The sequence below is a fragment of the Lissotriton vulgaris genome, chromosome 10 (assembly GCF_964263255.1).
Source record: "Lissotriton vulgaris chromosome 10, aLisVul1.2, whole genome shotgun sequence".
NCBI classification, from domain to species: Eukaryota; Metazoa; Chordata; class Amphibia; order Caudata; family Salamandridae; genus Lissotriton; species Lissotriton vulgaris.
The window spans coordinates 752,428,005-752,440,624 of NC_141698.1; the positions used below are offsets into that span (position 1 = coordinate 752,428,005).

The following is a 12,620-nucleotide window of genomic DNA, read 5'->3' on the forward strand; positions in this document are numbered from 1 at the left end:
TCCTCATTTTTTATTGCCGCGATAAGGGCCCCTTTTGCTTCTCGGCAATTCGAAGAATACCACGATGACCTGGACGAACAAGCACCGTTACGGACAGCCTTAGAGCTTGACTGGGAAATAAGAAAAAGATCACTCAAGGACTCTATTGTCTTTACGAACAGGGGCAAAGTCCTTCCGTCTGTGGGGATTAATACATCCAGCCTAGAATCAGCCTCCAACAAGATGGACGCCGCTTGCGCTAACCTCCCTTCGTCCTCCGAGACTCTTGCCCACTTCAGGCGCCTACTACAATTAGAAGGAGCGATTTCGCGGGAGGTTTTCCACTTATGGTCTGAGCCAGCAAATGTCCTCTCTTTCCATGGGCTAGTGATTAAAATCGACAATGGGTTGTGGTCACTGTCGCTGGTTGTAATGACCTCCATGTCCTGATGGAAAGCCCACAGATTAAAATTAAGCATGATAAAATCAATTCTTGAGGTCCGACCAATTCTGTTGTAGGTGTGGGCTCCATTGGGATCCGATTTGGAGCGACCGTTGACTGGTCTTAGGTTGTGTTCTAGGCAAAGGGCATTGATTTCTATTGCACTTTGAGTCCATTTGGGAATCGGATCAATGTTTAGAATGGGGATACCTCTCTTGGAGTCCTCTTCGAAGGTATCCAGAATGTCGTCCCTAGACAATGGCTCAAAGCAGCAGTTAAAATCACCCGCCAGCAGGACATAAGAATCAATTTTACAAGAGGCTAATTCATTGCTTAAGCCTGTGGATAATAATCGTGAAGACCCACCATTAGTGCCCCTCAAATAGATGTTAAATATTTCAAGGGACCTCCCTCCTTTGCAATGTAGAGACAGCCATTGTAGGTCAAGGGATTTAGTGGACCTTTGGGTGACACCTAGCCTTAGGGCAATACTGATCCAGATCAATAGACCACCTGATGGGCGACCTTTAGATCCAGGAGACTGTACGGCTGGGACAAAGTAGGTCGAAAACCCCACTCTGTGCTTTGGTTCATGACACCAAGTTTCCTGAAAGAGGCAGATGTTGTATGGCTCTAAGAATGCAGACCAGTCTGGGTTATCAAGGTTGCGATCGAGCCCAGCCACATTCCAGCTCAGGACCTTTATTACCGCTGGGTCAGATACATGCTGGACGGGTGCAAGGGTGGGCGGAGCAACTTCAAATGCAACGTTTCTATGGACATTTGGTTTGGGTTTAGAATACTGCAGCGGAGGACCCTTGGGTGCATCAGCCCCATACACCTCTACAGCACTCCCTAGACTCAATGGTTGAGGGGACGTAGGAGATGAAACTGTGATTCCTTCCGAAGTGTGTAAGACTGAAATGCCAGAGGGCATCAACCCTTCCTTAATACCCAGACCATTGGTGCATCCCACTAGGCCCACTACGGGATAAGAAGGTACATGCTCTAGTTGGCTTCCGGCAGACAGATCAGGAGAGTTATCAGGATTGTGCTTGAGATGTTGGCTAGTAAGTCAATCCTCATCCTCCAGTCCACCATATCTGTTTGAAGTGGGAAAGCCATTCCAAAGTGGCTGGAATTGATTATGGGCTTTAGGATGGCTTTTCCAGGGTTGGTGTTGAACTATGGACCAATTATCCACTGGAGTATGCTGGAAACGAGGTGGGTAAAAGAAAGACAGGGGTCTAGGTATTACGGGGGACCCCTCAAGGCCAGGCCAGGAGCAGATAAATTGCGCCGTATGCGGGTCCTCGAAGGTCACCACAATGCAATCCCCTGGGCTAGATTTCTTTGTGGGGCCCACCCAGCGAGTTCTGCGAACCATCAGTACTCTACTTTTCTGGCCATTGGGAATAGGTCTATTATTATTTAGCCAATACATGATTTTATTTTTTAGTGACCAGTGGTTCTCATATTGGTCTGCACCAATCTGAGGGACGCCCGTTAGGACCACCACGTAGTCATTAGCCTCAGGGGGGAGATCAATGTATCCCCCTTTGAAATTTTCCTTCAGAGGCGGGTCTTGTGCGGTACCAGTCGTTAGTTTGGGCTGGGCATCAGATTTGGGCTTACATAAAGTAGGCTCTATAGGTCGTTGAGGAGCTTTAGGTTTGGTGGCAGGAGGGATTTGATTCACTGCCACCGACCTTGGCTTGGGTATCGGTCGGGAAGGAGGTGGTGATAGGGGCGGGTCATCCTGGCGTGTTGCGGCTAAGTTACGAGGGGGGACATCCTGCGATTGGATTGAGGAAATTGGACATATGTTGTCCGGGGGAAGCTGCCCCTGATTTTCAAGGGTTTTCAGACCAAGAGTAGCCAGAGCGATAATACTTTTTTCCATCTCGAGCAAGTTATTCTCTATTCTCGAGAGTCTAAGATCGAGAGGGGAAAGAAGTTTCTTTAAGCTTGACCAAACCAATTCAATAAATGCCCTATCATTGTTACCTAACCCTTCGATCTGCAAGCCCTCGGTCTCTTGGGCCATACTGTTTGAGATAACTTCTGGAACCACTATATCTCCCTCCCTAGTTGATTGTGACTCCATACTTTCTCCTTGGGAGACATTTAGCGGCGCGTTGGTTGATGGGGCTCTCACTATGGTTAGATTTTGGGGAGGCACAATTTTCGCCTTTTTACGGGCGTAAGCAGTGCCCGCTCTACGCTTTCTTTTAGGTGGTTTACCAGTAGTGGGAATTGAGGGCAACTGGGGGTTAGGAATCGTAGTCTTGGCGCCTAATGTAGCCACAGGTAAGGGTTTGGCTTCTTCTACATTAGTAGATTGCTCTAGCTGTGGAGGGGGGGTGCAGTTAGATGGGATCTGGTGGACAACGACCTGTGTAACTATGCCTTTAGGGACAATAGGGCGTTCTGGCGTGACTGCAGTGGCTATGTGACCTAGAGAGGATTTTTTTGAATGCGCTATCACTTGCGACAAACGTCTAGCAGCATCTAGTTCTAAGGACACCCGGGTTTGCAATTTAGATATTTCATTGTCAATGGCGATGTTAGTGCGGGTGATAAAGTCATCCATGGGGCCGCTGATTTGTGGGGCAGCCTTGGAGGTCTTGCTCCGAGTTGCTCTAGTACTCATTTTGTGCAAGTAGAAGTAAGTCTAATGAAAACGATAGAGGGTGGGCCAGACCAGACCTCTACCGACCTCTAACGGCCTCAAACGGCCCGGTCTTAGCCCTGTCTTCGCCCGTGCTGCGTCCCGCGCTGCGGGAGAGTCGAGTCAAAATATAGTGGCCGTATAGGGCGGAAGGGGCGGGGGGAGGGCCGGCGGGGAGAGCGGACCGGATGTTAATCCGTGGTCTTCGCAGGGACTCCTGGATAACGGAGTCCCTGCACACTCGCAGCCCACGCCTTACCTCTACCCCTGCCTCTGCTCCCAGTGTCCAGGTGCTGGTGATTAGACACGCACTCCTGTGCGCAGCGGCTCCCGCGAAGCGGGAGCGGCAAGCCGTATGAGCAGAACTTCCCTCAAAAAATCCTTGGAAAGGTGAGCCTCTTCTTGTGCAAAGTACAGCGTGCCACATTATGGTAAGAGTGCAGCCAGGCCGACAGAGTGTGTGATGCCAGATAGAGTGCAGTGAACACCACACACGGTGTGTCCTCGTGCCACATTATGGTAAGAGTGCAGCCAGGCCGACAGAGTGTGGGATGCCAGGCAGATAGAGTGCTGTGAAGGACACTCACTGTCAGCACCCCAATGGTACTCTGATTGTAAGAGGGCAGTTAGACAGTGTAAAACCTTAAAGTATAAAAAAGTGATGGCTGGAATGCTTGACTTAATTACAGCCACTAGTAATCAAAGGCCACATCTCAATACAGTGTGAACCCAACAATCCTGCCCTGGGTTACTTGTGTGACCTGGCCTGGCAGTGTAAGCTGGACTGCTCGGATTGGAGCTGGGTCAATACCGACTCGCATATGGATGTGTCCAAAACCTTTTTTAGAATACTCTAGATAGTGTAAAACCGGCAGTGTGGCTCTCGGCAGACATTTACCGTCCTCCGAACGGTACGCACGGTGTGCAGTTAGACGTTGTAGAACCCCAACATTGTGGGGGGGGGGGGGTCAGACAAAGATGGTCCTCTGAAGACCATAGATCCAGCGCCATCTGTCTTATTCTTATCACAGCAAGAGTGCAGTGAGACGGGTTGAAAGCGGCAGTGTAGCCACATGCTCGAGTAGCTGAGCGCTTTATAAGACACCCAACAACATAACATAACATACAGCATGGGGTGCAGTTCATTCAAATGGCGTAAAACCCCGAAGTCCTGGAAAGAGAGCAGTCAGGCGGTGAGAGTGGCAGACACAGAGCGTCCTGTGAGAACAAAACACGGCGCATGCTCTGAGCACCAGACACCCCGTGTGCTCTGCTGCAGCCAGGCCCTATAAAACAGGACCGGAGCGGGAGGCAGCGCGCTGTGCGGCGTCAAGAGCTCGCTAGTATCGGCCGCCCCAGGATTCAACGAGGGTTCAACTGAATGGCTCTCACCAGTTGGGTTCAATCCATTGCTTCAAAGGGTACACACTACGGTTGGTAACTTTGTCGCCACCTGGTCCCTGGCAGAAATAACACCACCGACAAATATGTTAATGAGTCAAAAACAAACCACGAGTCACGTGTTTGCCACGTATAAATAGACAGGTCGAGATTTCTACTTTGGCTGCTTCAAACTGGCACCCAACGTTACGGTCCATCTGGCCACCTTAAAACCAAACGTTTGTTTACTTATGATGTCAAGCCGCTGTGGCGATTAACTGGGTGCGTGGAAACCGAAACAGGCAGCTATCTGTGGATCGGATTTACGGAAGAATTTGTTTTAGAAAAAAAGAAGAGATAATCTACCGATTCAACGCAAAAGCCAACTGAAGTAACTGACACCACCAGCTATAATAAAAAGCTAACTCCGTTAGATTCTATTCCCACTATAGAACTGGACCCAGCATTGTGGCTGCCAAGTGTGCAGCTGGTGCAGTGGCACCAAGGCTCCGGTCTAGGGCCCTGTTGAAGAGTAAACACCAATTATGCACCCGAGTCCCAGAGCCCGGCCACGCGGCCGCCGCAAGGTGTTTTTTGTCTGATATCGGAGCTGGAGTGGCAGCGAGTCACGTGGGGGATTACAGCAGCGCCTGAGGGCGCAGATAGCGACGCAGAAGAGGGCGGCTGCAAATCTAAATGAGATCTGACTGCTCGACGCACCTCCTGAATGTGCAATGACGGCCTGCTCTGGGGGCAGCGCTGGGCACGCACCCGAAACACTGAGCGCCTATAAATCAGGATTAGTGAAGGCACTACAGCCATTCGCTCGCGGGAGGGACGGAGCTGTGCTGAGAGCAGGGCTGTGCTGACTGGACCCTGCCCCCTCTCTGGCCTGGCTCATTCACTCACTCAGAGCAGGGGCTGTGCAGACTGGAACCCGCCCCTCTCCAGCACGGCTCATTCACTCACTGAGAGCAGGGGCAGTGCTGACTGGAACCTGCCCCTCTCCAGTACGGCTCATTCACTCACTGAGAGCAGGGGCAGTGCTGACTGGAACCCGCCCCTCTCCAGCACGGCTCATTCACTCACTGAGAGCAGGGGCAGTGCTGACTGGAACCTGTCTTATTCTGCACGGCTCATTCACTCAGTGAGAGCAGGAGCTGTTCTGACTGGACCCCGCACCTCTCCTGCACGGCCCATTCACCCACTGAGAGCAGGGGCTGTGCTGGCTGGAATGCACCCCTATCCTGCACGGCTCATTCACTCACTGAGAGGATGAGCTGTGCTGACTGGATCCTGCTCCTCTCCTGCACGGCTCGTTCACTCGTTCACTCACTGAGAGGGGGAGCTGTGCTGACTGGAACCAGGCCCACCCCTCTCCCGCTCGGCTCATTCACTCACTGAGAGCAGGGGCTGTGCTGACTGGAACCTGCCCCTCTCCAGTACGGCTCGTTCACTCACTGAGAGGGGGAGCTGTGCTGACTGGGACCAGCCCTATCATGAACGGCTCATTTACTCACTGAGTGCAGGAGCTGTGCTGACTGGACCCTGCCTCTCCCCGGAAGAGTTCATTGACCCCTTGTGAGATTTGGATTTCATTATTCATCTAAACGCCAACATCGGAAAGATGGCTATTTTAAAAACAGTCATACATTTAGAAATATAACTATTACATTTGCTGTAATTTTATTGCCACATAATATGGTGCAATGTTTTTGAAGCACGTGACTGGTAACAACAAAAGGCTATACATATATAGAGCAAAATAAAAATTCAGAAAAAATAACGAGGATACAAGTCCTTGCTCTCCGCTAGCTCTGTGGGTCTCTGATGAGCTCCCCGCTCGGTGCTCCAGTGCCCCCGGGGTCCCGGGCCTCGGTTCACTTCACCGAGTTCCGCCCCCAAGGCTCTAGTCACATAGATTTCGAGATGCTCGTGTTCCCATTGGGGGCTCGCAGAGGGGTCATTCTCACGGCCGCGGGTCCGTGCAGCGCCCACTTGCTGTGTCGGGGAACCACATTCAACGAAGACCCGGTGCCAGAAATGTAACCAAGAGCACACGCCACCGTGCTCCGCCCTAACGCACATTTACAAGAGTATATGATCATGGCAGAATAAACTAAATCCGCGATATTCTCCCAATAAATGTGTTTTTTTACTCCAGAATATATGCATTGATATTTATCTTTAAAAAGGCGTATAGTTGGTTTATTTCGTGTTTTCAGATTCAACTTTAAAAGAGCATAGACAATCTACTAATCACAAAATAAACAATACAATTTATATCGCAAATATGAGGCTTGATTGCGAAGTCTTTCCCTTAAAAGTTATTGTTTTGAGAAACATGACATCTGCTGTGACAGGGAGTTAAAAGTAAACGTATGACGCATGTGGATCTGTAAGTTTAACGTCACCAACAGAAGGTGGTTTGGTTCTACGGATGACTTGTGGACAGGGGAAACGGCTTCTCCACTTGACTAGAACCGTGTGACCTCAGGCGTGTCACGTCATCTCAGCGTCCCTCGGTTATCTCGTAAAATGGACGTAGCGCTTAGAAATAGAGCGCTGGCAGCTGCTGTGAGCTATATAATAACTGCACATTTACGGCCGGGTTTCTTGGCCGCCCCTCTTCGTCCGGCTTCCCAGGCCTCTGTGTTTGGGATAAATCCGCTCCCTGTCAGGCGACGGAACCCGTCCTCTTCTTTCAGAGAAGCAATTGCCTCGCCTGTCACTGGAAGTAATTGACTCCATTACCGGCATGGCTGGCTCTGTGAATCTCGCTGCCTCGCGCTCCCCCGTTAATGTGCCGCCCCATTTCCACCTATGATCGCCTGGAACGAGGCCACGGGACTGGGTCTACGGTCCGCCGGGCCGGGCGGGGGCGGCCCTGTCAGGGCTCATCTGCCCCAGCCCTGTTGCAATTAGATGCCATCATTACCTCCTAATTACCCCGATTTCCCTTTTCCCGTCTTTGTTCCAGAGAAGATTACGTTTAAGAAACACATCTCTCCCTGCACCCAATATACTAAATTCTCTGAAACGGAAGAAAAATTCACCGTCACCAATCTGCACAGCGTTTAGGAACACATTTGTAATTTTAACCAATTATTTTGGAGAAATATAATAATTCCCACCTAACCAACGGCACTGAGCAGCCCTAAAATATTTCTTTTTTTTTTACGTAGCAATGCAATACCTAATATTCACAGATCTGCATTATTAGAAATAAAAAATAATCCGCATGAATGGATACACTAAACATGAAATGCGAAATTCCAAATACAATCAATGCAGTATTCCCCAACTTGAACTTATCGACCTTCAGGTTAAACACACACTTGATGACACACTCTCGCACTCTGGAAGTACTTAGGCGCACACACGCATTCTCACGCGCAGAGCCCGCGCGGCACGCACCTGTCCTGATGGCGTACTTGAGCGCGGTCTTGCAGTTGAGCAGCACGCCGTCCAGGGCCTCGGGCTGCTCGGACAGCTCCCAGTTGTAGGCCTGCATCAGCTCGTTGGGGTAGTGGAAGTCAATCACCTTGGTGGACCGGTCGAAGGACGTCACCACGTACTGCAGCAGGGCGTCCACCACCTCCTGCAGGAAGGCCAGGGTCGCCGCCTGGCCGTGACTGGCGGGCAGCAGGTCTGAGGAGAGGGGAGACGACGGAGACCACAAACATAAATATGTGCGCGGGCTAGAAACAGCTGAGAGAAAACGATGTGGGTTTCACAATAAAAAGAAATGTCAACACGCCGCGTTCTCTTTTCACATTCAATAAATAAAAGCATTAGAAAATCAACAATACAGACGAAGCTTTACTGATTTTAGTTGTTTCTAATTATCGTTCACCAACAGGTGTATGCGGCAAGAGGTGTTATTATTTTTGATATTGTTCTGGTATCGCTCAGGTGTTTTAGGTGAATTGATTGATATTTAAACAAAAAACGTTAGTTCGTGGTCTGGGGCCTGTTACCCTTTTAAGCTAGGGTTTTAGTCCCCAATATACCCAAAATGTTTGCACAATTTTGTTCTAGAACAACTAAAGGAGCTTTGGTCGATAGTGACTGTGTGAACGCCCCTAAGCATAAATTGGATATTTCTTTCTGGGAGGGGGCGGGCGCTTAGAAATACCCATGGCAGGTTCAGACGCGTTAGCACTGCTTAAATGGCACAGTATGGACGTCCTGGAAGCCTTTAGCACTCGCCGGGTGCTGTGCCCAGGCGTCCTGCAGGTCGGTGTGAACAGGTGAAACCACCTGTTTTTATTCTAGAATAGTAGCATTCCCGTTTCAGGGCACGTTTGAAGAAAACCACAATTCACACAGATGTGGAAAACGGGCATTAGAGCACAGAGACCACCTTGTTACAGCGACGTTCGATGGGGGCTTCGCTGACACAGGCTGCCGTATTTATTAATACCTGTGCGTGCTTCTGGTGCGCACATTGTGATAAAACAGAGTAACGAACAACTCAAAAAATGAATAAAGAAGGACAAACAAATTCAAAAACAATTCTCTTCAAATGCAAAAACAATAAAAAAAATCCGGCGATTGGTTTTTCCAAACACTTTAAAAAAAAACTTTAAATATGTTATTTCTTTTCATAATCTCTCATGTTGGCAAACAGAGTTGAAGATGAAAATACCATACACCCCACGGGGACACAGTGCTGTGTCGAGTACTGAGGACAAGTGCTGCTCGGAGGCAACGCAGTGGTAAAAACAATGACAAACAAGAGGATAACGCCACAACAAGGGCACTGTAGATGCAATACAGGGTAAAATCAAGGCACATAGAGACAAGACAACCGCAAAACACAAAGTGCCGGACAAATATGAGGGTAAAACCACAACAGGACCAATGTAGATGCAAAACAGAGTAAAAATCAGGACACACGGACTGCACAGACAAACACGAGATTAAAACTCCTCCAAGACCAGTGCAGATGCAACAGGAGGGTGACATCAGGACACACACTTACAGAGACAAGATGATAGAGAAAACCAGAACACAGACTGCACAGGCGAGATAATGAGGGTACCAGCACCCCAGTGCATGTGCAATACAGGGTAAAATCAGGACACGGCTGTACAGAGAAAGATGATAACAAAAACCATCGCAAAGGGAGCACAGGTGAGATCTGAGGGTAAAACCACACCAGGTCCAGTGCAGATACAAAAAAGAGGGTCAAACAGGGGCATCGGCTGCAGAGAGACAAGGTGATAGTGAAACCAAGAAAAAAACTGCCCAATACAAGGAGAGAGTAAAACTAGGACACATGAAAACGATAAGGGCAATCACACAAAGGCAGGTGCAGATGCAACAAGAGGGTAAAACTAGGGCACAGACTGCACAGATACAGGATGATATTAAAACCACGACAAAGGATACAGAGACAAAATATGGGGATAACACCAGAAAACAACCAACCCAGATTTACTAGGAGAGTAAACCAAGGGTATTTGCTGTATAAAAATAAGGTCACAGTAAACCCACGGCACTGACTAGGCAGATACGACCCGACCGTACTGCCAGGGAAGAGGCTGAAGAGGAAAACACACATTAGGGCAAAACCGGGACAGAAGCAACATAGAAGGACGATGAGGTTAAATGAAATCCCGGGAACAGGCTGCACAGAAAAAAAACACAGGTGCAACCCCAGAGCAACACTGTTCAGACAAAATATGAGGGTGAAACCTCAACAGGAGCCACGTAGGTGTATAGGAGGGTAAAACCAGGGCACAGGCAGCACAGAGGAAAACCATGTGAAACCAGATCATACCCTGCACGTAGGGCACTCGGGGTAACCCCAGGGCACTGCTTGCACATACTATAAAAGCAACAGGGTGGCCACAAACAAAGCGGCACACCACTACTGAACAGTCAGTGCTTTCAGCATGGCTCTCCCCGCTCCCTCCAAATGTACGCTCAAGGGTGGCTCTGAGAAGCTACGGCACATTACTGGCCGGGTGGGAAGAGGTTTCTAGCAGCAGACACATTCCTCGGAGTCATTACCTGTTGAGTGCAGCGCCGAGTAGTTGATGTCGGGCTTCTGGCAGCTGCATGGCTTCTGGTCGCAGGTGCAGGGCGCCCGGGGCTCTTCCGAGCACATGGCCTCCTTAGGCCCGGTGCCCATCGGCCTCTCCGCATCTCCATACAGCAAGGCTGCCAACGAGAAACAACAAAGCAATACTTAGGTCAAAGGGCGGCGGCAGCGCGTGTGCATCGACGTTCATATATAATCCTTAGAAACACTGGTCTGGGTTACGAAAGCATGCACACGTTCGATAGATTCCTGCCACCCATAAGTCGTCTTCCCGTACGAGAATACGTCTTGCAAAAGAGTGACTAACTGTTGCTTTAAATTCCGCTTCAGGGACTTACCACAGAGCTTGTTGCTGATTCCACCCGTGAACTTCTGGGCGACTTGGCACCAGGCTTTAGCTGGAAAACAATAGGTATTGTGATAGTTAAAAAGAAAAAAAAACAAGTTATGCGCTATGGTTCTTCGGTTTTGGAGCACAGTACTGGTGCCACTCACACCCAGCCGCTGCGGGGGGTCCCTAAGATCCCCCGTTCACAAGTACATTTGTAACAAAAGGCTTGACATGTCAACCGGAAACCTTTTTGAGGTAGGAAACCACAGATATGACTCTTACAGCCGTCGCTAGACTAACACGATTCTTAATTTATTTTCTATAAATAAGGTTCTTTGCAGCTGAGCGTCTAACCTGGCAGATGACGAACACGCACCTGGCTATTTGTCAAAGGCGGCAGGGCTGGTGTTTACTCAGACTTTCTCCCCAGGTTGCTTGCGCTGTGGGCAGCTCTGTCCGTTTTACCTCATGTCTGTTTCTTCAGAGTGCAGGCGCTTCTAGACTTCAAGGCACCATGAAGCACTGACAAGCATGGCGGAGGTATCGACTAACGTGTTAATTTGCCCCTTCCAACCTCTTAGGCTAAGACTACCTGTTTGCCCAGGTGATGATAACATCGGGAGATCTGAAAAATAGCCTACCCCCGCACCCCCTCCCCTGCACCCCGTCCCCGTAAAAGCACCCCTCTCTCCGCCCAGCCCTACCTGTGGTGGGGTTATCGGGGTCGCTCGGGACCTCCTCAGACCCGAAGGGCCAGAACCCCGGACCGGGAGCTGCCATGGATGCTGCCCGCTGGCACAGAGAGTCAGGCGGCGAGGGCAGGGCGAGTAGAGCCGGTGCTGGTGCCGGTCTGTGCCCGGGGAGCTGTGGAGCCGCGGGTCCCGCTGCACATCAATGAGCCGAGGCGCGCTCCGGGAATAGAGGCGAGAGGAATGTGAAGGAAGCGCTAGAGCTGTGGCTGTGCGCGAGAGCCCGTGTTTGCGTATGGGGAGTCTGAGGCAGGGGGAGAGGGAGGGGGTCAAAGAAAAGAAATGGAGGGGGAGAGAGCGCGCGCCTAACCACTAGGAAATGAGCAACTGTGGCACAGAAAGAGAGAGCAGGGTGCAAAGCTATATATAAAGGCGGGAGCGGAGATGGAATGAGAGCCAGAGAGGCGCCTGAGTGCTGGACAGCAGCCCCCGGCGCACACGCATGGAGGTGGAGAGGTGGCGGCAGCGGAGCGGAGGAGCTGTCCGCGGTGCTGAACCTTCGTCGCTGCGGTGTGCACCGCTCACTGGAGGCCACTCAGGGTCGGCCTCGGATTGTTTGACTGGCAGCGTTGTTTTGTGAAGGAATCACCTCTGTTTTGGGATCGAACAACTCCTCTCTGTATGATTTGGCTGAGAGGAGAGTGGAGGTGGGAGGAGGCCCTGCGGAGTCAGAGCTCAAGCCACGTCAATCAGATCCCAACTTCGCGATGAAGAGCGGCAAGAAGCACGGGGAGGTGTCAAGTATATGTGGACAGGACACAACACCTCTTTCGTTGGGCCGCCAAGGGTCTCCCTTGGATGGAAAAGGAGGCCCCTCTGCAGGAGGTCTATCAAGGGTCAGGCATGGAAAAGACATGAGCGTGTCTTGTGAATGGACAGATTAAATATCTTGCCTAGGAGTGCTTGGGTGAGTGGAAGACACGATGGAGTGTCTGTGGGCGCATACGGCAAATCACACAGGTGTGTTGGGCGAGTCGATTGATTAAAAGAAAGGCCGAGTGTGATGTTATGCCTCA

General features: G+C 50.4%; 1 protein-coding gene across 1 annotated transcript in view; it reads right to left on the reverse strand.

Moving 5' to 3' along the window:
* The window catches only part of GAD2 (glutamate decarboxylase 2), a 583,816-nt gene extending 571,864 nt beyond the window's left edge, over positions 1 to 11,952 (reverse strand). The window contains exons 1-4 of the mRNA XM_086941658.1: positions 11,560 to 11,952; positions 10,863 to 10,922; positions 10,494 to 10,643; positions 7,890 to 8,123 (exon numbers count right to left, since the gene is read on the reverse strand). Coding sequence (XP_086797784.1) covers positions 7,890 to 8,123; positions 10,494 to 10,643; positions 10,863 to 10,922; positions 11,560 to 11,635 — 520 coding nt within the window. The 5' untranslated portion in view covers positions 11,636 to 11,952. The remainder of the gene's footprint in view (positions 1 to 7,889; positions 8,124 to 10,493; positions 10,644 to 10,862; positions 10,923 to 11,559) is intronic.
* Between the last annotated feature and the right edge of the window lie 668 nt (positions 11,953 to 12,620).